At 43.8% G+C, this 24,645-nt stretch overlaps 2 protein-coding genes across 2 annotated transcripts; both read left to right on the top strand.

Moving 5' to 3' along the window:
- The first annotated feature begins 536 nt into the window (after positions 1–536).
- On the top strand, positions 537–5,044 carry LOC128712505 (PIN2/TERF1-interacting telomerase inhibitor 1). Its single transcript, XM_053807395.1, has 4 exons — positions 537–639; positions 712–2,199; positions 4,046–4,101; positions 5,015–5,044. Exons 1-4 carry the CDS (start codon positions 537–539, stop codon positions 5,042–5,044), a joined length of 1,677 nt encoding a protein of 558 aa, XP_053663370.1.
- A 1,448-nt stretch (positions 5,045–6,492) lies between these two features.
- Positions 6,493–7,798, top strand: LOC128714879 (nuclear envelope integral membrane protein). Its single transcript, XM_053809761.1, has 2 exons — positions 6,493–6,586; positions 6,648–7,798. The coding sequence occupies exons 1-2, from the start codon at positions 6,493–6,495 to the stop codon at positions 7,796–7,798; spliced, it is 1,245 nt and encodes a 414-aa protein (XP_053665736.1).
- The last annotated feature ends 16,847 nt before the right edge of the window (positions 7,799–24,645 follow it).

Here is a 24,645-nt window from a genome sequence, read left to right as displayed (position 1 = left end):
ACACTGGACGTGATGTTTAACACCAAAAGTGTTTACTTCACGGGTAGAATTATATAACCAGTTAAATTACATTGATTAGTTACCTGGTGTTAAAATACAAGCTTCTGGCTTAATTTCTCACGTCCAAGCTGGAGAAGTATTAACAGCGAAGTGCTTGTTTTGTATATTTGCACGCGTTTTCCGAACACGTCGAGTGATGACATTTTGAACATTCAAGATGATTACATGTGAACGGACTGAGAAATGAATTTATTGAGTTCGAAGTTTTTACCACCTTGTTTGTGGATTGTGTTTCGATTATTTCATTTTTTTTCACGTTTTCCAATTATTTCCCGGAAAAAGTGAAGAAAAGTAATTTAATTTATAATGTGAGCATCACCGGGCTCTAGCTACCTTGGTCATCAGGCACCGTCAAATTGTTTACCATGGTGCTGTCAAATATATAAAACACACGTGCGCTAAAATCTTCAGCGTGTTGTTATTAGTTATTTATATAAAAACTAAATAAATACCTCAATAACTAAGTTAGTCACACAATGGACGATTGCCTTAGTTCGGTACTGCTTCCTAGCATGAAAGAGCGCCAGAAAAAGTTATGCCAACAGCGACAAAAATCGAATCATAGGCCATTGTACGAAGGTAAGCTTGAATCAATCGGCTAGCAATTGGTCACCCCGAGAGGAATATAATGCATTCTTCTTTGGTTTGTAGATTCCAACAACTTTGGCGTACGAATGCTCGCGAAACTGGGATGGTCCGTGGGTAAAGGTTTAGGTAAAAACGAAAACGGAATAGCCGAGCCCGTGACGAACGCGATTAAAAAAAACACCGAAGGGGTTGGTTTTGTTGGCGGTAAGGACGACCAGTGGACGCAGCACGATGCCGACTTCAATAATCTTCTCAAACAATTGAATGGTGAAGAAGATATAGCTACCGAAGACGGTAGCATCGAGAACGATCCCAAGTCCCAGCTACAATCGCTCGAGGAACGGTCGAAAAATTCCCGTGCTCGTGTACACTACAAGAAGTTTACCCGTGGCAAGGATTTGAGCCAGATGAACGATAAAGATCTTGCCAATATTTTTGGCAAACGTTCAATAGCGGACATCAATAAGCCAAACGAATCGTTCGAAAATGATGCGTCCCAGAACGAAAGCGACGAAGATTCGCAACCGGAACGGCCTGTTTTGGGTTTGTCCACAATCAAAGCAAGTGTATCGATACAAGAGTATTTCCAAGAGAAAATGAAACAGAAAAAACTTTCTAATGGTAACGGTGTGAACGGAATATTTGCAACCAGCGAAAAAGAAGGAAATCCTTCCGATGAAAAACTTTCATCTGTCGACATTGATAAGCGTAAGACGAAGAAAAATAAGAAAAATAGAACTGAAATCAAAGATGGTGATGAGGAACATTCATCTGCCGACATTGAACGGGCTAAATTGAAGAAAAGTAAGAAAAAACATAGTGAAACTGAGGAATCTTTACCGGTTCCAGTAGAGGATACGGTAGGTGAAGAAATATCGCAGAAAAAAGTCAAACGGAAACGAGAGAAAACGGAACAAACCGTGGAAGAACCTGTAGAGGAGCTTTCGGTTGAGCCGGAAGATGAGTCTCAACCGGTTAAAAAGAAGAAAAAATCCAAAAAACGGATCGCTGATCCGGCATCAGATGAAATCCGTGAGGTGGCACAGGAAGAACTTCCTGCAAGCGCCACCAAAGAACCAGCGAAATTGAAGAAAAAATCTAAAAGAAGTAAGCCTGATGCATCCTCAGTAACAGAGGTAGATAACACAGAACAGGATAACTTTCAAACAGCGAACGAAACGGTTCCCATAGACTCGTCTGAATCAGTAAAGAAAAAGAAAAAATTGAAAAAGAAGCACGAAATACTAGCAGCCAACATCGATGAGGGATTAAAAACAACCGAACAAATCAACGGCACTGTGCACGATTCAGACGGTAAGGATAACAGTAATGCAGAGAAACAAACCACAGTGCAACAGTTTGCACCTGTGGATACGTCCAACTGTCTGCAGGAACCTGAAGAGGAATTGACCTTAAAAGTGAAAGCCGACCTACTCAAATACCTGGACGAGACACGTTTCACTGGCTCTAACTTTGCCAATATTATCGGTTACAGATTGACGGAGGAAGTAAGGCTCGTGAAGAAAGACGGTCTGGGGCGGGCACAATGGCGTAAGACGTTCCGGCGGTAAACGGTGGATAAGCACGATGCATGATTCAGGCATAATGCTACTCAGTACCATATTGTTTACATTTAGTGTACTGAAGCCTCTTCGAATCCTGGGCGCATGGTAAATTGAGCTGAAGCAGAATAAATATACATTTTATTCGTTATTTCAAACAACGTTTTTAGCATTTTGTATCACTTTTACTACATCGTTACATGTTGTCTTTTAGCATCACTTCTTCCGGATGGGATGAAACAACGTGTTTCAGAAGATAGTCCCTTCTAGAGTAGGATCGCTTACATACCTCACAAATGAACGGCCTAATACCCTTATGTGCCATTACGTGCCGTCGCAGATCGCTCGAGAATGTGTACCGAGCATCACACTGTTCGCAGGCGAACGGTTTTTCACCCGTATGAAGACGCATATGTGCCTGTAGGCAACTTTTCCTTGCAAAGCGACTTTCACACAGTTGACACTGTAACGCTCGTTCCGTCCCGCTGTGGGTGATATAATGATCCTTTAAATTACCCTTGGTACGACACCCTTTACCACAAATATCACACTTGTACCGATCGGAGGCGACCGTATGCAACCGTAAATGCTTCCGATAGGAATCTTTCAGTGCGAACGTTTTTGAACAGACTAAACAAACGAAGGGGCGATCGTCGTCATGCAGTCGCTCGTGATCAACCAGAGAACATTTATCCCGGAACGGTTTACCGCACCGTGCGCATTGGTATTGCTTCGTGCGATAGGGCCGTTGCTTGTGGTCGACCAGAATGCGACGGGTTTTGTAGCAACGATAGCAGATGTCGCACATAAAATTCATTTCTTTTTCTACATTATTGCAGTGTGGTTTAAAATCTGACGGTTTGTGTACGGTTTCGGAGTGAGCTTTCAAGAGTTCTAGTGAGTTAAATTCCCGATAGCAACCGCAGCATTTTGGCTTGCCACTCTCAACAGCATACGCGTTACGACGCTTCTCTGGTTGGAAATTTGAAACGAACTTTTCATGGAAATTAACGGAACTGTGAATTTTACTGTTGCATTTGTGGTGTCCTTCGCTTCGTTCTTTCGTCGACAATCGTTTCGTTGTTTTGTGGTACAGCTGGATCAATTTGTATGCAATTGAAAGATCTCCTTTGCACGATTCGCAAATGGCATCGTTCGCATTTGTCTACAAATATTTTGTAATTGTTATTGTATGCTTGATACCCGTAATCCCATTGATAATGTCCTTACTTCCTTTTTTCCCACACAGAAACTCAGCATTTCTTCTAGAGAAGCAATTCCTTCGGCGAGTTTGTCCAGCCGATGGCCACGTGTGTGAAGCTTTGTACCACAAATTCTACAACATTTTTCTGGTTCTTCCATTGTTCTTTAAAATCTTTTCAACGAATAGTAGGAAATGATACTTTTATTAACAGAAAATTACACCAAAATCTACCATTCTCGTGCGAAAATAATTGTTATTCTGCCGTAACGCCGTGTAGGTCACATTAAACAAATAGGCTAGCTGTCAAACTAATCAGCCTGTGTTTGCCTTATAACATATCCTTGTGTTTGCCGTATAACATATCCTTAACGGGCTGCCCGGATAACATATCCTTAACGGGCTGCCCGGATAACACATCCTTAACGGGCTGCCCGGATAACATATCCTTAACGGACTGTCCGGATAACATATCCTTAACGGGCCGCCCGGATAACACATCCTTAACGGGTTGCCCGGATAACATATCCTTAACGGGCTGCCCGGATAACATATCCTTAACGGGCTGCCCGGATAACACATCCTTCTCGGGCTGCTCGATAATATCCTTAACGGGTTTATCTTCCGCTGCCAGTCCAACTGCATAGTACCATGAATCATCGATCAAAAACTATGTCAATCACCACATGCGTGCGACTCCCGAGATCGTTCGAATGCAGTTGCATTCCAAACCGCTGTAGTATACGAGTAGTATTCTTCATCCATACCAAGTTGGGTTTCAAATTTCGTGAACTCGTCTTCATTGGTTATTCTTTTCAAATTTACATCGACCGCAGAACAGACTTTGTTGCTTTTCCGAAATTTCATCAAATAATACCTCAACTTTTTTGGGCGGCACGGTCGCATGATGGTAGCGGTGCCGGTCTTCTCACACGAACGGACCGGACCAAAATCCCATCCGGGCCAATCCCCCGTAGCAAGGACTGACTATCCGGATACGTAGTTAAATAAGTCGATACGGCCAGGCTGTTCTAACGAAAAAAAAAAATAATAATAATAATACCTCAACTTTTACTGTAATCAGGCAGCTCGTTAAGGATGTTAACATCACTTATCGGGCTATCCGATAGGAGATAGTTTCTAGTTTTCGTAAACGTTACCTAAACGTGACAAAGCTGATCTTTATTACGGTGTTTCGGCAGGTGTGGCTTCATATTTGATGATTTTTCGCTTACGACAACCGGTCTTTACAATACCTTTCAAGTTTACTCTTTGTTTAGCATGGCGTAACTTATTCCTAAAAAAATTTTCTACAAATAACCCATTCACGGTCGTAAAAGGATTACTACCGATATCAGCAAATAATTTCAATACATTCTTTCGCGCACTAAAAGCTATTTTTTTACTCCAACTGCATAGCGCCATAAATGATCGATCAAAAGCCATGTCAATCGCCTCATGCATCCGATTTCCCGGATCGTTCGTATGGATTTGCGTTCGAAACCCCATTTTAATATATGAATAGTATTCTTCGTCCATCCCGAGCTGGCTATCAAACTTCGTGAACTCGTCTTCGTTGGTTATTCTTTCGAAATTGAAACAGGGCGCAGGATTGCTGCACGGTATTTCCTGACTTTGCTGATTTCCCGAAGTTTCATCAACTAATACTATTACATTCTTAACTTGTTCCATGGTTGCTAATGATATCCCTAATTTTCTCTCGACTCGCCCCAAGCGCTCGGAATTGCTCATTACTTCCTTATGGACGAGATCGATTTTGTCGTGCATTGATGCGATTTGTTTCGATAGTGAATTTAACATGTTCATAAAGACGGTAGACGTAGATTCTTTGATAGTGTTAATGTTCTGTACTCCAACCTCGCTGCACATTGCTGTTGTTCCCGGATGATCATTGGCGTGTCTTATTTGAAATACGGAACCACCTTCTGCAGAAGCTCCGGAAGGATCTTCGCTGTCTGAGCAGGTCATATTTAAACTGGTGCGGTATGATCCGTTGGTTGATGTGAAGATGTCGTATTCTTCCTCATCATCCGAAACACCTGAAACAATTTATCATCTCCTTCGTCAAAATTTCGATATTGTAGCACTTTTTCATTACACTTACATTCAAATTTAATCGTAGTTGGTTGCTGTTCTGCATTTCGCGGATCATGGTCCATTTGGCTCTCTCGTAGCGGATGAAGTTTATCAATTTTACTCATAGGTATCATATCGGGACAAAACTTTCGCTCCATTGTTAGTCGGTGTAGCTCAGCAGTAGGGTTCAATCTCAAACTTATCAGTTTCCCTAGCGTCGCCTCGAAAGTAAACAAACATCCCCATGATGACAGCTACCAAAGCTATGTTTACACTACACATACTCGCAAAATGAGCTCTGCAGCAGCATTTCTTGTGCGAAGCGAAAGATGATGGTAGCGGTGCCGGTCTTCACACGAACAGACCGGAACAAAATTCCACCCGGACCAATTGCTCGTACCAAGGACTGACTATCCGGCTACGTAGTTAAAATAAGTCGATACGGTTTTATGTTGTTCTAACGTAAACAAAAAAATATACGACTAATCCCCCAATTTTGTATGGACCGATGCTGGGCGGCACAAAATTAGGAGGTGGCATGCGTTTTCGAGCCCTTATTTATCATAGGGAGTGTATACGACTTTGAGCTGCCAGGGCGTTTTCAAGTTTTTGTTTATTTTTTTAAATCCACCGTACATATACACCTTGGGCTTTTTGTAAATGGAACGTCAAAACTGGTCGAAAAATGCATATTTTGGGGCGAAAATCTAGCTCGGGCGAATCGGAGCTGTCACAACAATAACCGCTACTTTCGTGCTATACCGGCCGCTTGGTAGGATGGTGGTAGGCATCATTTTTACGCGCTGCATTAGTTTCGGCGTTCGTGTACATTCTAGTTGAATTAAAATGCTCTTGGCAAGATTACAAGTGAAAGCGTGACAGAGTATTTGCACGACTGCGTTTGTTTGTTGTATCAAAGCGTGCATTTTTAGCAGAGACGTGCCGGCAATTGAAACACAGATAGCACCAAAGGAAATATACGTAATGAACTGGATCATTCGTTGTGTCACCGCTTTGGTAGCGTTTAGCCTTATGCCACTTATGTGCTACGGTAAAGATACCGAAGAACAGAAGGATGGTAAGTGGAATGGTGTGTTAATTTTTAGACCTTTTATTATATTATTTTCCCATTTCCGTAGTAATGTTTCTGGAACCGGGACGCCTTGTATCGTATGCGTACGATGAATGGAGCATATCTAGACCGGGTCTGGTCGTGTATTGCTACCCGGGCCAAGAGCAAACACTGTTGAACGCTTTCTGCACCGTATCGATTCGTATGCACTGTGACCATGATAACTACAACCAGTACCCGGGCAGTTCTCCGGTGGAGGTTAAGAAACACTACAAAGCCGAACAGAGTTTGTTCAGCTTCAATGTGTTCGCCTCACGTAAGCGAAGGCAGGTAGAGCTGGAACCCTTCAACCAAAGCTGTCTCGGTGTGGTTTCCTCCGGAAAGTACGAAATAGAGGTGCTGTTAAATCGATTCGATTTGTGGCGCGTTGGACTGCTGGTTTTGGGTGTGCTGCTGTTCTACATTGCGCTGCCGATGAGCCAAAATCCTCTGTTTTACTACACCGGAGGAATTCTTATCGGACTGACATCGTTCGCACTAGCCCTCGTGTACATGTTTAGCAAGTTGATGCCGTATCGACCGCTTATGCTCGGTGTAATGGTTGGCGGATGGACACTTGGATTTTACGGCATGCAGATGATGTACGAAAACTTGCGACTAATCTTCGTGCTCTACCAACATTACGTGTTTTGGTATTTGGCCATCGTTGGATCGATCAGTTTCTTCGTGTGCTATCGGCTTGGACCACCGAAAGATCACCGCAGCAAACGAGTCATTCAGTGGACGCTGCAATTGATCGCCCTAACGATGGTGTTCTTTAGTAGCTATCAGCGTACACTCGCCACCGGGTTTGTGCTGATCGTCATTGCGGCTTACTATCATGCCACTCCGCTGGCCGCGTTACGCTGGATACGCAATCGGTTTCGTAGCCGCTATCCAGGCCGTCGACGGTTGCTCACGGTGGAAGAGTTCGAGGAGCAAGGTCGGGCCGAAACGGATCGTGCGCTGAAAGATCTACGCGAATACTGTCGCAGTCCGGAGTGTAAGCAGTGGACGACGATGATGAGGCTGCGAGATCCGGTGCGTTTTGCATCGTTCGTCGAAGGTTCGCCGCACGTGATGGATGAGGAATGCTTCGAGTACGACAATGTTCACTCCAGCATAAGCAATGACGAATCGGAGGAACTGCAAGAATCGAGCGAAGGGGATGAGAACTGAGTGCTGCAGAGCGCGATCACCGATCACTATAACGGAACAGAAGTTGAAGAAGAAGCATATACGCCATAAACCGGAACGAATTGTAACTTGCGCTTTAATAGCAATAAATATATAGGTTTGTATCTCGAAAAAAATGGGATAACACACAGCTAGAGATCGACAAATTGCGATCAAGCTCAAGGCGATGTTCAAGGATCCAAATATGTTGCTTTCAACTATCAATTGTCTAGTGTACAGTGCAGTACATCAAACATGCTCAACACATCATTATTTGTATTGTAGATATTCATGTTAATGTCTTAAGTCTTTTTCAATCACTACTTAATCGTTAATCGGGTTCGTAAACTCACGCTGTAATAAACGATTTTGATTTAGGGATAACGGAAAACGGCCGAATAGTGTCGGCAACTAGTAATTTTCCCTATCCTAGCTTATAGTTAAGATTGCCATCGATTTATATTGTGTGCAAAAAGGGTAGTGTACAAGCATTGGATTCATTCAAGCTTATGTAAATACAGAAAACATTTCCCACAAACGATTGTCTACTGCCAAACGATCCGTTTAATGATCATAAATTGATTATCTTAATCAAGGATGGGTTAATTAGTGATTGGGATCCGGAAAATTAGAATTCGGATCCTTTAGCATCCGGATTCGGTTGTAGTGGTATCCGATTTCCGATTCTCTAGAATATGGATACGGAACCTTCAAAATCCAAATGTGTCGTGACCGAAATCCACATTCTTTATTACATGTTTGGAATTATTCTCTCAAAATCTGAATGTGTCTAGATTTGATTCTAAACAGAACATGTTGAGACAAAAATCCTGTTTCCTGATCTCTTGAGGTGAGTTTTTAAGAGAATTTTAAAAGAAATAATATATTGTGTAAGAAGTTAAATGTACTTCTTTTTAATAAACACCTTTTTTATCTCTGGGAAAATATATCATATTCTACTTATTGAATACAATTATAATGGCTCTTAGCCGTATTATCAAGAATATATTTGCTGCGGAGAGCACCAATACCTCAAGGCATTTCCTCCGTGTCTATTGCCTTATCCCAGGCATGCTCGGTTGGGAAACTATGTTATATATTATTTTATTTAACATATCCTCCATGTTTCTAAAGAGGGATTTGGATCGGATTCACAGGATCGATCCTAGGACGGTTCCGGTTCGAATCCCACAACGATGGAACACACAAAGATCACTGCAACGAATAATGATCATTGATAACTTCGTTTAGGTTGTCTACCTTGTTTTTAAGCTTCGTTTTAAAATTATTTTCTCCATATGACTACTGGTCCCAATCGATCGAATATGCTTATCAGGTTTATCACCCAATCCCGCCAAAGGTAAACGGGGTGAATTGCTTCGGTTTACTGAAGTCTCCCCACCTACGCTTTTGGGAGATTTTCTTGATGCAGGAAGACCGCAAGAGAAAGAGAGAGAGAAAACATATGCCGCTAGCGTCTTATGCTGTTGAACACACCACGTGTGTGTTGTAGGTGGGAATGCTGTAGACAAAGGCGTGATCATTGCACGATCGCCCTTCTCTCAAATCGGTTGCTGTTTGAATTGTATAGCGATGATAGAAAAAGGGTTTACCATCGTTTATTTTATATTTTTTTGCATACCCACACACAAACACAGAAAATATCATGCTGACTGGCGGGAGAAAAATGTTATCACTTCCTTTTTATCGGTTTGCATTATTTCGGTGGCCCTTTTGTTTCCTGTCCGGCGCAGAGTTTTAGCTTTATTTACCTACGAAAAAAGGGAGGGTGGGTTTGCCTTTTCGAGGTTCCTTTGTTTAACCCGTGTTGTAAACGGTCCTCGGCCGGTGTTTTTTAGATCGGTAACAATGTTGTGCGTAGCATGTTTTAAGGCTTGGCATTGGAAAAATCTTTGATCACAGAAACGGGACGGCGCAACTAACACGGTGCCTTCCCTCCCACCCACCTCACCTTCAGGAGTGCCATTTGATGATTTAATTGAGCGTGAAGCTTTCAGGATTCAGCGTGGCTGTGTGTTTGCTGGGGTTACTTTCGGTCAGCTGGTGATCGAGTTTGGTTTAGAACACTCAACAAAAATAAGCTGTCTTTGGATTTTTAATGGCATTTAATTAATTGTTCCGTTGACGATCAGCTGCATGTAGGCTACGTTTTGTATCTGTATTAGGAGGAAGCAATATAAAGAAATTAAAAAAAGTGTGATATTTTATTACAATTGTTTTAAAACAAACTTGATTTTAATGAATCCCCTCCTTGAATTAAAACTATAAAAAAAATTATTTATTTAGCTTATTTACGAAAACAGCGAAAGAAAATGTTTCCATCACGCGCTAGTGGATCATGTGCGTCCCTCGCCTCCTCCAGCATGCACGGCGGACAACGGTCCGCAATCTCGTACCATCTCTTTCACGCACGAGCGCTCATCCCTAAGCAGATGAATTGCGTGAACGGTGCGAGTGCCGCGTTCGGTTCACCCGGCACGACGTGTTCACGCCGAAGTCGGACAGCAGTTCCGAAGTTGGCACGATGCGAAAGATTGCCCAAGTCTCAGAAGAGCGAGAAGGCAAGAAAAGCAGTGAAATGTAGGACTGGGATAGGAATAAGTTATCCGAGAGAGCGACGCAGTTTTTGGGTTTCTACCGGTGTGAAACTGGCGGTTGCGGAGTAAAAATTTGCTCCCTGGGCAGTCCGACAAAGATTTCCGTAAACTGCAGTCCGGTGTACGAACCCGGTTTTTAGAAACAAATCATCAACCGGTCCGTTAACACGTGCGTACCGTGTCGCGCTCACCGTACCGTTTTGTAACCGTTTCGCAAAACATTTCTCGTTTCGCCCGCGTGTTCAATTCTCTCCCTCTCGCACTCGCTCTCTCGCTCTGCGTCACGTACGTACTGTTTGAGGGGTGTTTTTTTTTTAATTTTATTTGCTTACCCTACCGTTCACCGTGCGTGTGCATCAAGCATCCCTTCAAAATCTGTCCCCCACCCCCATCACCCTTCATCCCCTTATCGTTTGCTCTCTTTCGCACCATCCCGTACTCTCCCGTCCCCTTCTAACATAAACACACGCACACACGTGTATACGCATCGCCTACCTGTGTATAGCCCTTTCGCTCTCACACAAGTTGAACATAGTGCACACACATACACATACTTACCTAACCGTGTATGGAACGCTGCAGTGCGTTTCCCAACTCACGACATCGTACTGAACGGCGGCTCGCTTACGCACACATCAGACACGTACGCTCTTTTCCGCTCTCGCACTCGCTCTCTGTCGCACACCGTTTTGTGTGTGTGTGTATTCGCGGGCTGTTGTTTTCGTATTTCGGTATTTCGAATTGTCAGTGATTTTTACTTTTACCTGTCCGTGTCTGCCGTTTTATTGTGCGTTTGTCGTTTTTCAAGATTTTTCGAAATATTGTGCATAAAAAACAATCCTTAAAACGTGCACGTCTAGAACGTTGCATGCCCCGTGTGGCCTTTCGGTGTGCAGTACAATCTTTTCGCTGTTCTGTGTATTTCGTGGCATTTAAATCGGTTTAAAATGTCACGATAAATCCGTTTCGTGCAGTGTTGTTGCGCGAGGAACAGAAACACCGTTGCTGTAATCATGCTGTAATCATCACAATCTTAATAGCGGAAAAAGGTGAAAATACGCTCAATCCGCCGCCTGCAACAGTGCAAAGTGTGTGACCGAACGGTGTGTAGCTGGGTGAGGGGCTAATCTTATTAGAGAGTTGAACCAATCTATCAGCTTATCGGCGGCCATTTGCTTGCCATATAGAGCGGCTTTCCGTTAATATCGTCCGTGTGGCGAACGGAACGCGTGTTTCATACCGTGTCTGCCCACCTTTAGTTGTGTTTTTATGTGCCAAAGCTTCCATTCCTGATTAAAATCGGATCGGAATACAGTGCGTTGAGTGATTACAATGCTACGTAAAATACATCCAAGCAGCCTCACGCCTCACGGTTAACAGAAAACAAAGCTTGCGTTGGATAAAATGTTTCGCCGATGTTATCTCGCAACGCATTGTCGCTCCGAACGGTGTCTCTGTGTACAAAATCGAATCAGTTGCGTTTCGTCCGTCGTTCTCGGTGCGTGCGGATCGGTGCAGTGTTGTGATTATTTGTGTGTAAATTTAGACACATTTGCTTAACTTTGAAGGCCGATAAAGCGGCAGATAAAACATCCGCTGTTACAAAGACTTTCATCAATCTAGCTAGTGTAAGGTTACCGTTTGTTTTGTGTTACAACAATGCGTTATTGACGTTACACTGTGAGCGTTATAATTCCATTTTATGAGTGTGACATCTTTCGTCTATGGAATGAGGTTAGCAATATCTTTCCACTCCATCCAAGGAAAATAACATCCAATGCGAAAAACGTGCGAATGCCGGATTCCTTCCGGTGAAGACCTTGAAACACCGGGTGCGTAATCGTCTGCAATGTGCGAATGTGTGCGTGTGTGTGTGTGTGTACCTTGGCTTCAAGAGGTTTTGCTTCGAAAGGGAAAGGCAATAAAAGCGCGAAGAATTCGACGCGACGCAACAAAGAGAGGACGAGTGCCTTTCCTTATATGCAAGGACCCCGTTGCTTGACCGATGACGAATCCACCGGCAAAACATTGCACCGCTTCCGTTTCGTCATATCAAGGTGAGTAATAATAAAATAGTATAGTAGAGTCATTAAAAAACATGTCGAAAGTAAGAATTGGCTGCTTGAGAAACTGCCTCAGTAAAAGGGGATCATAGTAGCCCGGCTCCGATTGTCTGGATTCTTGTTTCTATCGTAACGTGTACGAGCGGCTACTGCGTGAAACACATGAAGAGAATTCGTGTAAAAGGAACCAACAAAAAAAACTGCGTGTTAAAGTATAGAAGCAGCGGACGGTTGATTGTGTGTGTGTGTGTTTGTGTGTGGAAGCAAATGTGAGTTTATCCACCCGCGTTCCGTCTAGAAAGGTGTGGTGGGAAAGGGATTGATCCAAGCAAGAACGCAAATATCCACCGATTCGGTGCAGAGCAGGATGAAAAACAAAGCAGGCCTTGCTGCGTGCTGGCAAACTAAGCATTGTGTGAAAGAGAACAAGTACTTTCCCTCTCTCTCTCTCTGCTTTCATTACATACACGTGTGAAGCAATGCGGCGACTCGGTTCGTGATGCGTTTCATTCGCTGTTCTCTCACGCTTATGCTAGGATAATGGGGCTCTCTCTCGCGCTTACACACACTAACGTGGTGGTCCGGCTTCCTTTTCACACGCGCGCTCGCCCGCAATACACGATGCATAATGGTGTGTGTCGCCGCACGATCTTCGCACGTTGCATACGGCGGAGATGTTGTATTGATAAAAAGATTCTCGTCCCGGCGGTACCGATGCGCCCCACGGAAACGATCCCCATCGCGTCACGGATATCACAACTTTGCTGTAGTTTTTTTTTTCTTCTTGTGTATCTAATTCTGCCCTTTCGATATCGTTCGTTCTATCGCCGTGCTATCTCTTTCTTTCCTGGCGCTGAATCATTCTTGGCACGAATGTTTTATCTACAATCACCGTCCAAAAATAGCTTCACCGAATAGGGAGGCTAAACGTGAAGTAAGTGTATGCGATGATGTTTATCCCTACTACCTATACACACACATCACTAATTAACTGCGAGCAGGGGCAGTGCGATAGGACAACGTCGGCGTCGCCTGCCAGAGGAAATTTCGTCCTAGACGGCGGCGATGACCACAATATGTGTGTATGGGTGCATGCTTTTCGACCCTTGGAGACAGGGGGATTTCCGTCTGGAGCGCCACACGTGTGTGTGGGTATCGATGGGTAGCGGGTAGGGGGCTTGTTATTACTTTTTCAATATGCGGCATTCGCGTTTTTATGCTGTGTTTGCCTTGCGGCTCCTTTGCGCCGCGGTAACTCCGTCCCGGTGTGTGTGGTGGTGTATATCAGAATGCAAGTGTGACACCTGCAACTACGCCAGCGTGGGTCGCTTGTTGTGGGACGGTCCTCTTCGTTGCGTGAGGAACGCTAACACATGCCCCATTACCATGCGGAGCCACGTTCAGCATAAAGGAGCAAAAAACCGATGTTTTGTTTTCCTTCTTTTGATCTGTTTCGATTAGAATTTAGACGCATGTTTGACAGAGGTTATGATAAAAGTGCAGCGCAAAGAAGAAGTATAGAACGAAACGAAGGAACACGGGATCGCTTTATCGTGGCTTCCCGTCTCGACGCTCTCTGATTAGGCACTTCGATCGTATGGCCTTCAGCTCAGTAGAAGTGAAACGTTGGGGGAGCTAATTCCGACTAACTGGCGCGCGATCGACCGAGTTCCCGGGACGTAAACAGCTGAAGCAACAAATTGCTGCATTTAATGTTCAACAATTATGGAGAACTTGGGCACTTGGGGGAACGCAATCGAAATAGCCCCTACGATGCTGGTAATTCTGAGATATTAAAATACGAGAAGAATTTCATTCATAACATGTTAGTCAATTGAGTTCTTTTAGATTTGATTAATTGTTTTACAATATCCATTAAACAGTTGTGTGATACAGAATTCTTTCATCTTACCTTTGAAAGTCAGCTCTGGAGATCAGATTTTGGATCTCTCAACGAATTCCACAATCACTTACAGGTATGGCATTGACATGTTCCGAATTCTGGGTTGTATTTGGATTATTATTTTTTTTATTCAATAAGGACGGTCAGGCCGTATTGCTTATTTGGATTATATCATGGATGAAAAAAAGAATTATCTTCCTATTTAACAAGATCCAGCAATTGTGAAGGAATCTTGATTTATCTGGACTCATTCTAGTACAAATTGAATAAAAATCACAATGGATCCGTGATAATATTTTATTTGTTTTTACTTGAAGTGATCTAATGGCTTGGCTTGTCAGTTTTGATGGAAAGCATCGTTGAAGTCTCCGAAGGTAAAAACGTGTATAAAAAAGACTTCTTAGGGAGGTCTCATATTACTTAACTGTAATATGAATGAGCCGCCTTCCCTTTATGTGCCATTGGGCCATTTATGTGAATTGGGCTTAGTTGGGAATATTCCATCCGTGCGTATGTGAGTTGATCGATGATTGCAACGGAAGGTTTCTATTTACCCACCGACACCGACACACACACACACACCCACCCACACAATCACGTATTCAATTTGAGTTTGTTCGTTCTTATCGCTCGCATACGATTGGCCGGGCTTGTGGCTTGGTCCGGTACGGAGCTTCCCACTTGGCATTTCGTGCCACATCATCATGGCCGGGGTGGAGCAAGAGACACCAGGTGGTGTGTGTGTGTGTGTGTGCTCTGGGGGCTAGCAAGTTGCTAGGGAAGTATTTTAAAATGCCAACTTACTCCCCCCTTCCCTCGGTTGAACACCAACCCCCAAAAACCGCATAGACACCATTTCCTGTGCGGCGTACTGATAAGATAAGAATGTTTGCTTTGTGGTTGGGGTATGGAACGGTGGATTGGATATTGGAGAAACAAAAAAAAAACCAACACTACTGGGTTGTAATTATTTATGGACAGAACGTGAGCTCCACTGGTCCAAGGACAGAGCGGGCAGCACGAAGGTTTGGCTAGGATTGGTGTACCGATGGCGTTACGTTCGTATTGGACCGTTCTTATCTTATCTGCGAGGCCAGCGCTTGTGTTTTCTTGTAGCGCTCTAGTGTTGCTTAGTCGGCAGCCATTTTATTTTTCACTCGCTGCTAGTAGACTGAATAAATAACAATTTGCGGCTCTTTTTTTTGTTGGACGTATTGCAATTGGAAGCCACAATTCTTTTCGCCACCATGGCATTAGTTCGATAATGCGTTCTGCCGTATGAAAATAATAATAAAAAAAAACGTATCACCCACCGTCCCCAAATGCGCCACGCGTGGTTTGTACCGGGGGTCTTTGACGCAAGTGGCGAAAATCACGCCAATACGACGATCGATCATACTTGGGCGTTTAGATTTTTTATGCCTCCCCCCCTTCGCGGTCGGCTTAGGCTACGAAGAAATCCCAAAAACTCGGCCCGAGAATCGAAGATCCTTCACACTGTCAAGCAATACGATGTGTCATGCCCGCCGTTTCGTTGTGTGTGGTGGGTTTTCCACCTATAACCACCCGTGCACGTACGCGTGTGTGCCCGCCTGTACGGCTTCTGAATCGTTAATGACTTCACTTCAGGTGAGATTATCCGATAAAATGCGGAATTTTTGTGTGGCTCCCGTTTTCTTTTGGAAACCATCATTGTGAAGGCGCAACGTTTTTTTTTTTTTGCGATGTCCTCCCGCAAATACCGTCACCCAACCAGTCACCAGTGGTTTGGTGTGTTCGTTTTACTTTTGTATTTTCACCCGCGTGGGGCTACGGCTGAGGGTGGTGGGAACATAAAACCCCGGGAAAGGTTAGCGTGCCGTTCTGGTGCTCAGGAACCGGGTAACCTCCGGCTTAGCGTTGTACAGTCCTGCGACCTGGGTCCTTCGCAAATCCTCTCACCATCGTTCGGTGAGCATTGCGTGCTAATTGGTACTCTAAGCGACCAAAGGACCTACCAAACACACAGAACGGATCGCACCAGTACCAGCAAACGGAGAGAAAGCAAGTGGATGGTATAAAAGTGCACATTGTTAGCACAACACTAACGCCAACTTGTCGTGTTTGTGGCCGTTGGCGTTGATCAAGCTACTGCCGTCGATGTGCCGCACGGTGACGATATCCTTATGAATCATCATCATCATCCGCTGCGTCGTCGACACCAACGCCGGAAGAGAACATACTCGCTCGGAGGTGGGTTGTGATTAGGAAAAAGTTTTTGCGAAACAACTTTCCGAACATTCTGCTTGTCTCTGACCCACCGACCCCAAAGCCATGCCCGGAAGTGAAGTGTGTACGAGAGATAGAGACATAGGAACATCGTCATGAGAGGGCACACTGAGCAGGCTAGGGACGAACTCTGGCTCGCCGGCCATACCTTAGAGGTGTCGAACGAAGAATTAAAACAAATTATTCAGATGAACGAATGTTGGTGCTGTGCTGAGCAGGCCGAACAAGCCAGATCTGCAAGATGATGCCGCAGTCATGACTTGAAGCTGTTCCAAAACTGAATTTAAAACAAACAAACAAAAAAAAAGCCTACGAGTCGTTCCAGTTTTTGCTGATATGAAAACAGGTATAATAACTGAGTGTGGGTATAGTGGAGGCTTACTCACATGAGATGTCCTATTAGTTTAAGGTATAGAACGCTATCTCCCCAGAGTGTCAAGTTTATAACTTTGGCATGTTTGGAAAGCCTAATCTATATTTGGCTTATTTACTGCTTTCCCGGAAGGACATGGGTGTACGATTTTTGAATTTCCTAGAGTTTGTCTATCAGTAATTTGGAAGTCTAAGCCCGTAACCCGGATGGGATTTGGTACTTATTCATTCGCGTCACCATCGTGGCCACCCCAAAATCCTTAATCATCTATAATGAATTGGGTTGTTTCGTTACGTTAGAGACACCATCTTCATTCATCCAGCGAAACGATTGATTTGTGACTTTAAAGTTGAATATCCCAAAGGCCTCTCGGTGGCGCTTGCCAGGGAAACCCGGTCTCTATTAGTTGAGTGGATTAAATACGATACAATTTAGTGATTTTCCCGATGATACCTTCCGCATTGCGTGCTTTTCCCTTCTGCAGTCAACGGTGGTATCGTATCCCTTAATCTACGACACTCGAAGCAGGGATTTAGACAATTATTTGTCGTTCCCCAGGTTGTGTCTCGCTAGTGATTGATATTGGTACGGGTGGAATTGTATTTAATTTGTGTCTCCTTGAATCAGGTGTTTCATCTGGAGATTGTTCTAAAAAGAAAGGCCTTTTTGTGTTTGTTATCCTCGGGGGAAAGTTTGCAAGTTCATGAACTTTCCAAAGTACGGCGTGCTATCAGCCTTTGCGCCCTGAGCGCAACTGTTTCGCTATACACGCAGCTCTATTTACACACTCCACGTGTACTGTGTGTAGCGATTTTTGGCTTCCTTCCTTTACAATCTTTCAATTCTGGTATCTTGTCCGAAGAAGTACCGCAGCAGCAAACGGTGAGACGCAGCAATGCGCGTCTCGGGGGTCATCAACGTCCAACCGTTTTGTTTGCAAGTTGTCTGAGAAGTTGCGTCGTCTTTTCATGTTTTATTTGTTCCTGTCGCTCGTTCCTAGCGACTGCACAGCACGCTTCACGGGACACGATCAAAGGGCATACATACAACTGGATCACACGCACATACACGCGTGGGTGGGTAGGGAATCGCAAAGAAGGGCGTAGTGCATTGAGGGGGCGAGTATTGTATTGTTTGTTAGCTAAAGTTTTGGTCGGGTCGTTTTTTTTTCTTCTCCTGTCTGTGGCCTCTCGGGGTGCGTTCCTCTGTGTTCACTGTGCCATTTTGATCCAATGCAAATGAATAAATTGTTGCGTTGCAGTTGCGATGTGGGAGAGAGGTTTTTTTTTTATTTTAAGAAGTAAAAGGGAGAAAATGATATAAAATTAATTAAGCATTTTGTTGCATTTAGAGCATCTGATAGGAGATGCAAATGTATTAAATGCAGAATATCAGAAGTGACGAAAAAATTCTCGTTGCAGAGAGATTCAAATTCTATGTTTAGTACCGTCAATTCTGTTACGATTGCATCATTAATGATTCATGAAGTATATGAATGACTCAGTCACGGTGACTCAGAGGGAGTCCCCAAGATTCGAACACTGTAGCATGTCTTTAATTCTATTTATCATGTAATTTCTCAAGAAATGCAAGACATACGATGTGCAAGATGTTCTTTCGATTACGATAACGTGAAAAAATGATAATCTCAATATTCTAACACGAATTATCCAAAAACACATTCAGAATGTAATCAAATGTCTATTTGGCTTGATATAAGGCACATACACATACATATCTTCGATGGTTGGTGTTCTACTTTTGGTGAGTTTGTTTTCATTTTTCAACCATTTTACCCCATCGTGCATGGGAAGCGGCCGCGTTGGAGTTGTTCCAAAAATAATTCTACCACACTCAATCACAAACACCACACCACGCGTACGGACACCACCCGTACACACTGTTGGGATGTGTCCTATTTCCATGCGGGATCCAGGGGGAAAAAAACACCACGCCATTTAAACCAGAAGGGCTTACAGGCGCGTTCGTGTGTGTCGCGTCAAATGGCTGGAGAGCAGAACAACCCCTCACAAGGAGTCGCGGCGACTCCTCGGACGAGTCGAGTCTTGCTCTTTGTCGCGAAGTTGGGCATGAGTTTCAATGGTTTTCTGGCGTTGGGATTCGTTCTCGCATGCTCGGTTTCCAGCTGAAAGAGCAGCACCGGATCACGACACGAACTCCCCATCCCCTACCACCCCTCACCGTTTCCACCCCTAGCGATCAGGGTGGTACAATAGGAGTGTGATCATGCGCTTTGGTGCGCGGTCAGCAATGGCTGGGCGAATGATCGTGACTGGAATGAATTGAATGCCGTGAACCTTGTGTGTTTGTGTGGAGGTGGAGAGAGATTATAGTGCGTTTTTTTGTGTTGATGTTGTTGTTAAATTTTATTTAAACCAAAAACGCACTCAGTCACTCATACAGTGAAAAAGCGTACTGATTCGGAGGGTATGGCGATCCGGAGGCGAGGAAACATTTACTCTGCCATTGGGAGATGATTAAACGAATGTTGTGGTGGAGATAAACAAAAAAGTGAACACAAAGCCGCGCCACTCGATATCAACGCGGTTTTTTGTTGTTGTTGTTGAATTCTGATGATACTGTTGTTGTTGTTGCTATTGCGAGAGTTGTTGGCTTAAGGGATTTGGTTTTTACGGTTGTCTTTATGTGTTTGTGCGCATATTGAAACCAAACACCGCACGCAAGCATGGGAGTACTTGCCACCACCAAACTACGGACGAATGTTCATTCTACCGTATTGCGTATTCCCTCCACATTGGGGTTGAGATTCAGAATGGGGTGAAATTAATTTATCAGTTGAAAAATTAAGGTAAAATTTATTATAATCGATTTAACAAAAAAAAATTAAACAAATAAAAATGATCACTAATTACTTGTTGTTATAAGTGAAACATTTTCAGGTATAAACTTAAAGACCAAGAAAATCCCTTTAAATTATTTTTCATATTTGATCGTTAAATTGATATTTGAAGTTAACATTAGCATGCGCTAATTTTTTTTTAAAGGATTTTGCATATTTCTTCTTTTAAACTATTTGTGTGCTTTTAATATCAAAATAATATTATGGGTTTTACTGAATACTTCATATGTTTAAAGTAATTAAGAATGCTCTGGTCGTATTGACTAGAATTTTTAGTTGCATAAACCCAAAATAGTCCATACTTATTTTTTAGGTCTATCTTTGTTACATAAATGATAGCACCTCGGACGTATAATTAATGATTGGTGAGCAAATCCGGTTTGATTTAGTAAAATCAAACGAATGTATCGATAAGAGAGATTGTTCGCCATTTTGTTCGAGCTCATAATGTTCGTTTGTGGCTTATGCCGTTGGTTTACAAATGAAGAACACACAAAAAAATCGATCAAAACCCACTAGTGCACGCCACAACGGTGAGACAAGCATCATCGACGTCACAACACACCACCACACGCTGTAATCACAATCGAACTCACGGTGCGGCTATTCTCGTTACGATCGATTCAAATGAAACGTAGGTGAACGTTCGATTCGAGCACCCTTGGTACAGCTTTCCCTCTGCTCTGTGTCTTCCCTCTGTTTTACACACCCTGTGGGTTGTGAAAGAAAAAAAAGGAAGAAAAAATATGTAGGAAGGGAGATTGGTTGCTTTTGGTAGGGATGGAAAGAACGGCGGCATAATCCGTCACTCGAACGTCGAACTTTTCCCTTTGTTAGTTCTCTTCTTCTCTCTCTCTCTCTCTCTCTCCCTCTCTCTCTCTGTTTGTGAGGTAAGGGGTGTTAAGCTGACGAGACGACGATCGACGTACGGATCGAGCAAACATTTAAAGTACGTCGCGCGCTGGAGTAAAAAGAGATAAAGGTGAACGAATCGGGGCGAGCTTTTAAGCACTACGATTTACTCACTTTTTGTTGGTGCTCTTCAACCATGGAGGAAGGTGGGTCAGAAAGGACGTAATGGGATGTATGCAAAAGGGGGTGGGTGTGCGATCGGGGGATGAAAAAAACCAACAACACATACGATCATCATCCCTCCTTCTGTTGTGCTGCTGGTGCGTTGATGGCAGAGATAAATCACATTTCTCATATGAGAGCCCGCGTACGATCGCGGAGACGGCATCGCGACGCTCACTCACACGCTCATACATGCAGCGATAGTCGTTGGCGATAGTTGCGTACATTTAACATCTAATAACCGATGACGTATATATTGTATGGAACTTTCCTAATTCCGCGAAACATCCGAGCACCGGGGCAATGTTGGGCAGCTGTCGTGTTTGCTCACAGTGTGTGATAAGTTGGTCCGACCAAGACCAACTCGCTGTTGGAGCGGTGGAACCGATCGTACGCAGCGCGAACCAACGGGGAGGAGAAAAAACACTTTCTGATATCATGCGTTGATGGTGATGCTGTGCCGGTGTCTTGGTTTCTGCAGCATCGCCATGTGACTCAGCTGTGGTGTGGGATAACCTTTTGCCCGCTTCTGTTCCTCAGCCCGCGCACACCGGGAGCAGGGCCACCGAAACCGCTCAACTGCGCCGAGATGTTTATGAATGCTATTTTAAGTCACGGGCAGGCTTACGGTACGAGTGCGTACGGTTTTTATCAGGCCAGACAAAGAGTGTGCGCGAGCGAAGGAAGATCAGTTTTGGGATTTTTTTTGGGGATGTAAACGTACGGGAGACAATTTTTAATATGATCCACGGCTCGCGCCGAGGTGTGCGCGCGCTCAGGCATAGTGATTCATTGGCATTTTGCCCCCAGTGCACGCTAGAGCGCGGCAATTTTCATCTTCGTGTACAGTTGATGCATCATAACGCACATCGTAAACTATTTTTATGTTGTTCCATTTGTTTGGACACGAACTTTAGATGTTTATGCGTTGTTTTTGTATTGTGTTGTTCAATGATAGGAGGAGTAAGAAGCACTCACCGTCCATAACGAAAGAAAACATTAAATTAATATAATGCTTATTGAGCATTATATGTTTTCGAAGATAGCTAATAAATTTTATCATTTAGATTCCAATAACACTACCATGAATAATAAACTTGCAACGTAATAACATAAACTGCCTGGAATTGATTTAATTTGCAGCACCAATCTTGCTAAACTGGTTTTCAGGTTGATTTTTTTGTTATGCTCATTCCCTAACAACTTTGCTCATTCTTTCGATTATTTTAAAAATCTCCTGAATAATTTGTGCGAAAAGCGAACGGCTACATAACTGTGATAGTTACAGCGGACCACGATGGTGCAAACTTTGCGTTCGCCTTGTTTTGCATTGAGATTAAGCCGAAGGATCATCCACCGTTGTGTGTTGGTGGGGAGAAGCAAGTGAGACGTCAGGGAAAACTCTTTTCTTTTCGTGCTCCTATATTTTGCTCTCCCAACGCTTAAATGTGTTTCCCATTCATGCGATGCTAGCAAAAAGGTAAAAACCCGTTTTTCGCCTCTGTGCCGGCTCGGTTCGGCTTGAAGTCAGCTGCAGCAGACATCTAAATGCTTCCAGGCAAAGAAATCAGCTGTAAACCGAGCATTGGTTGGCTTTATAAGTAAAATGTGTGAATCGTTTTCCCCTCCCCACTGTTAGATTTTTGGATTTTCCCGACGCTTTTCTTTGCAATCTTTGCACGGCTTCGAAAAGCTTCACATTTTCCGAGCGGCATGTTGTAGTGTGTGTGTGCGTTTGGCGCGCGCGTTCGAGATGATATCGTAAAAACTGTGCCTCGAGCTTCACGTTGCCCAACCCTGTTCCCTTCATGTGTGTCCACCATTAGGGCGTTGGGTAAAACGATAAACCTTGTTACTTCTATGTTCGGTCGTTTGGAGCTTTTAGGAAGCGGAAGAATGAAATGGATAAAGGAAGAAGGGGGGCGGGGGGGCGAGGGTTTCTAGGGAGAGAGAGATAGAGATATGTACAAAATGTAAGTGTACCCTTACGGCTCGTCGTCGCCTGTACGTGGCTGTGTGTGCTTGTCTGTACAAAAAGGCATTTTGGGTACTTTCTTGCACCACTATCTCTTCGAAGTCGATGAGGTGCCTTCGAAGACCATGCTCAAAAGCAGATCCTGGTGGCGTGCTGGTACAAAAAAAAAGCTGGAACTCGGTACGATCGTACCAAAGCGTACGACCGGGTTTGATAATAAAATTGTATTCCATCTTTTGGGTGAAGCATTCTCGAATTTTTTTTTATTTGGTTGGGTACTTCCCATGCACGCCTTTTGCGCAATTTAGAATCAGAACTATTGGGACAGATACATCGGCTGCGTCACTTTCGAACGGAACGAAATTCACGTCGGTTTTGCGGTCGTCGAACGGAACCTACAGGAAGAGAGGAGCCTCATCACAAGCAAAAAAGGATGTAAGATACAGCCGAAGAACGTAGAAGCGTAACATTAACTGAAGAATCGAACCAGGCTGCAACGAGAACGTACACACATACACACATACATTTCCGGATGCTTTTCTTGTACGCATCCGTGCGGCAAGTAAAGTGCCGTATTTATCGTGAAAATTTAATGAGCTCTGTCACCCCGACGGGGGTATACACCGGGTAGTATACAAAAGCTTCCCGAAAAGTACGGTTGGTCGACATCCTATTTAAAATTAACCTCCAGTGCGGTGTGTGTTTTGGTAGTGGCTACAAAGCGATGTGTGTTGGCCCCGGTGGGAAACCCGTCCTTCGATTTTGCGAACGTCCATGGGGTTGCGGTGGCGTCTTGAATGATTGCACTCTCCGGGTGTGTTTTGTTCGCATTTTGCTATGTTGATTTTGGACAAAAGATAGCTAATGTTTTTCACCGCCCGCTCTCTCCCTCTCTCTGGTATCGTGGCAAATGGGTTCGGTATCTCGGTTTGGGCTTAAAAGTGAAAAAGCGGTGACTTGGGGATATAAGGCAAGCGCGCCACTAAGAGTCCATTTGTTTTAATGGTGTAAGTGTGTGTGTTAGGAGCGGGGAGTTTTTTTTGCTGGGGGGATTGGGAAGGAAAAAGGGCTGAAGGTGACGTTAATGGTTGGGTTATTGTTGTTTTTTGGTGGCTAAGAAGATTTGGTATGTTTAAAACTAACAAAGCGCCGCAATGTGTCTCCGGAGGTTATGGCCCCACTACTGCTACTGTGTCTCGGTTACTGATCGGATGAGTGGCCGTGTCGTTTTAAAGGTTTTTGTTCTTGAAATTGATACTTGAAAAACAACGATATAGACGAACGAGTTTTCGCCAAAGCTGCTTTAAGGGAGATAATGTTGAGCGCTGCCACTTAAAAAGCGAGGTGCGATAGGTATTGTTCAATCTTTTACCGTCGTTCAAGTAATCTGCTTCATTGGAAAGTACTCATCCTTGGTACATTACATTCAAGTTTTTTTGAAAGCAAAGATAGTTACTTTTTGAAGAAGGTAGAAATTGAACCGATTTAGTTTGGAGAATTGCTAATGAGTAAGAATTTGTAACCGTTTGAAGAGCTTGTCGGCAGGGACGTTCCTTGTATAACTTGCCGCACAGAGTTACCCATACTTCTTCTTCTCTTTTATCGGCACGACAACCTCAAGAGGTTACAGGGCAGCCATTTCTTTTTTTTTTACTTTATTTATCCGTAGTCCTGGTCCTGGTGTTGGTCCTGTCG

This window comes from Anopheles marshallii, chromosome 3 (genome assembly GCF_943734725.1).
Source record: "Anopheles marshallii chromosome 3, idAnoMarsDA_429_01, whole genome shotgun sequence".
NCBI lineage: Eukaryota > Metazoa > Arthropoda > Insecta > Diptera > Culicidae > Anopheles > Anopheles marshallii.
This window is presented reverse-complemented; position numbering and strand designations above follow the sequence as displayed.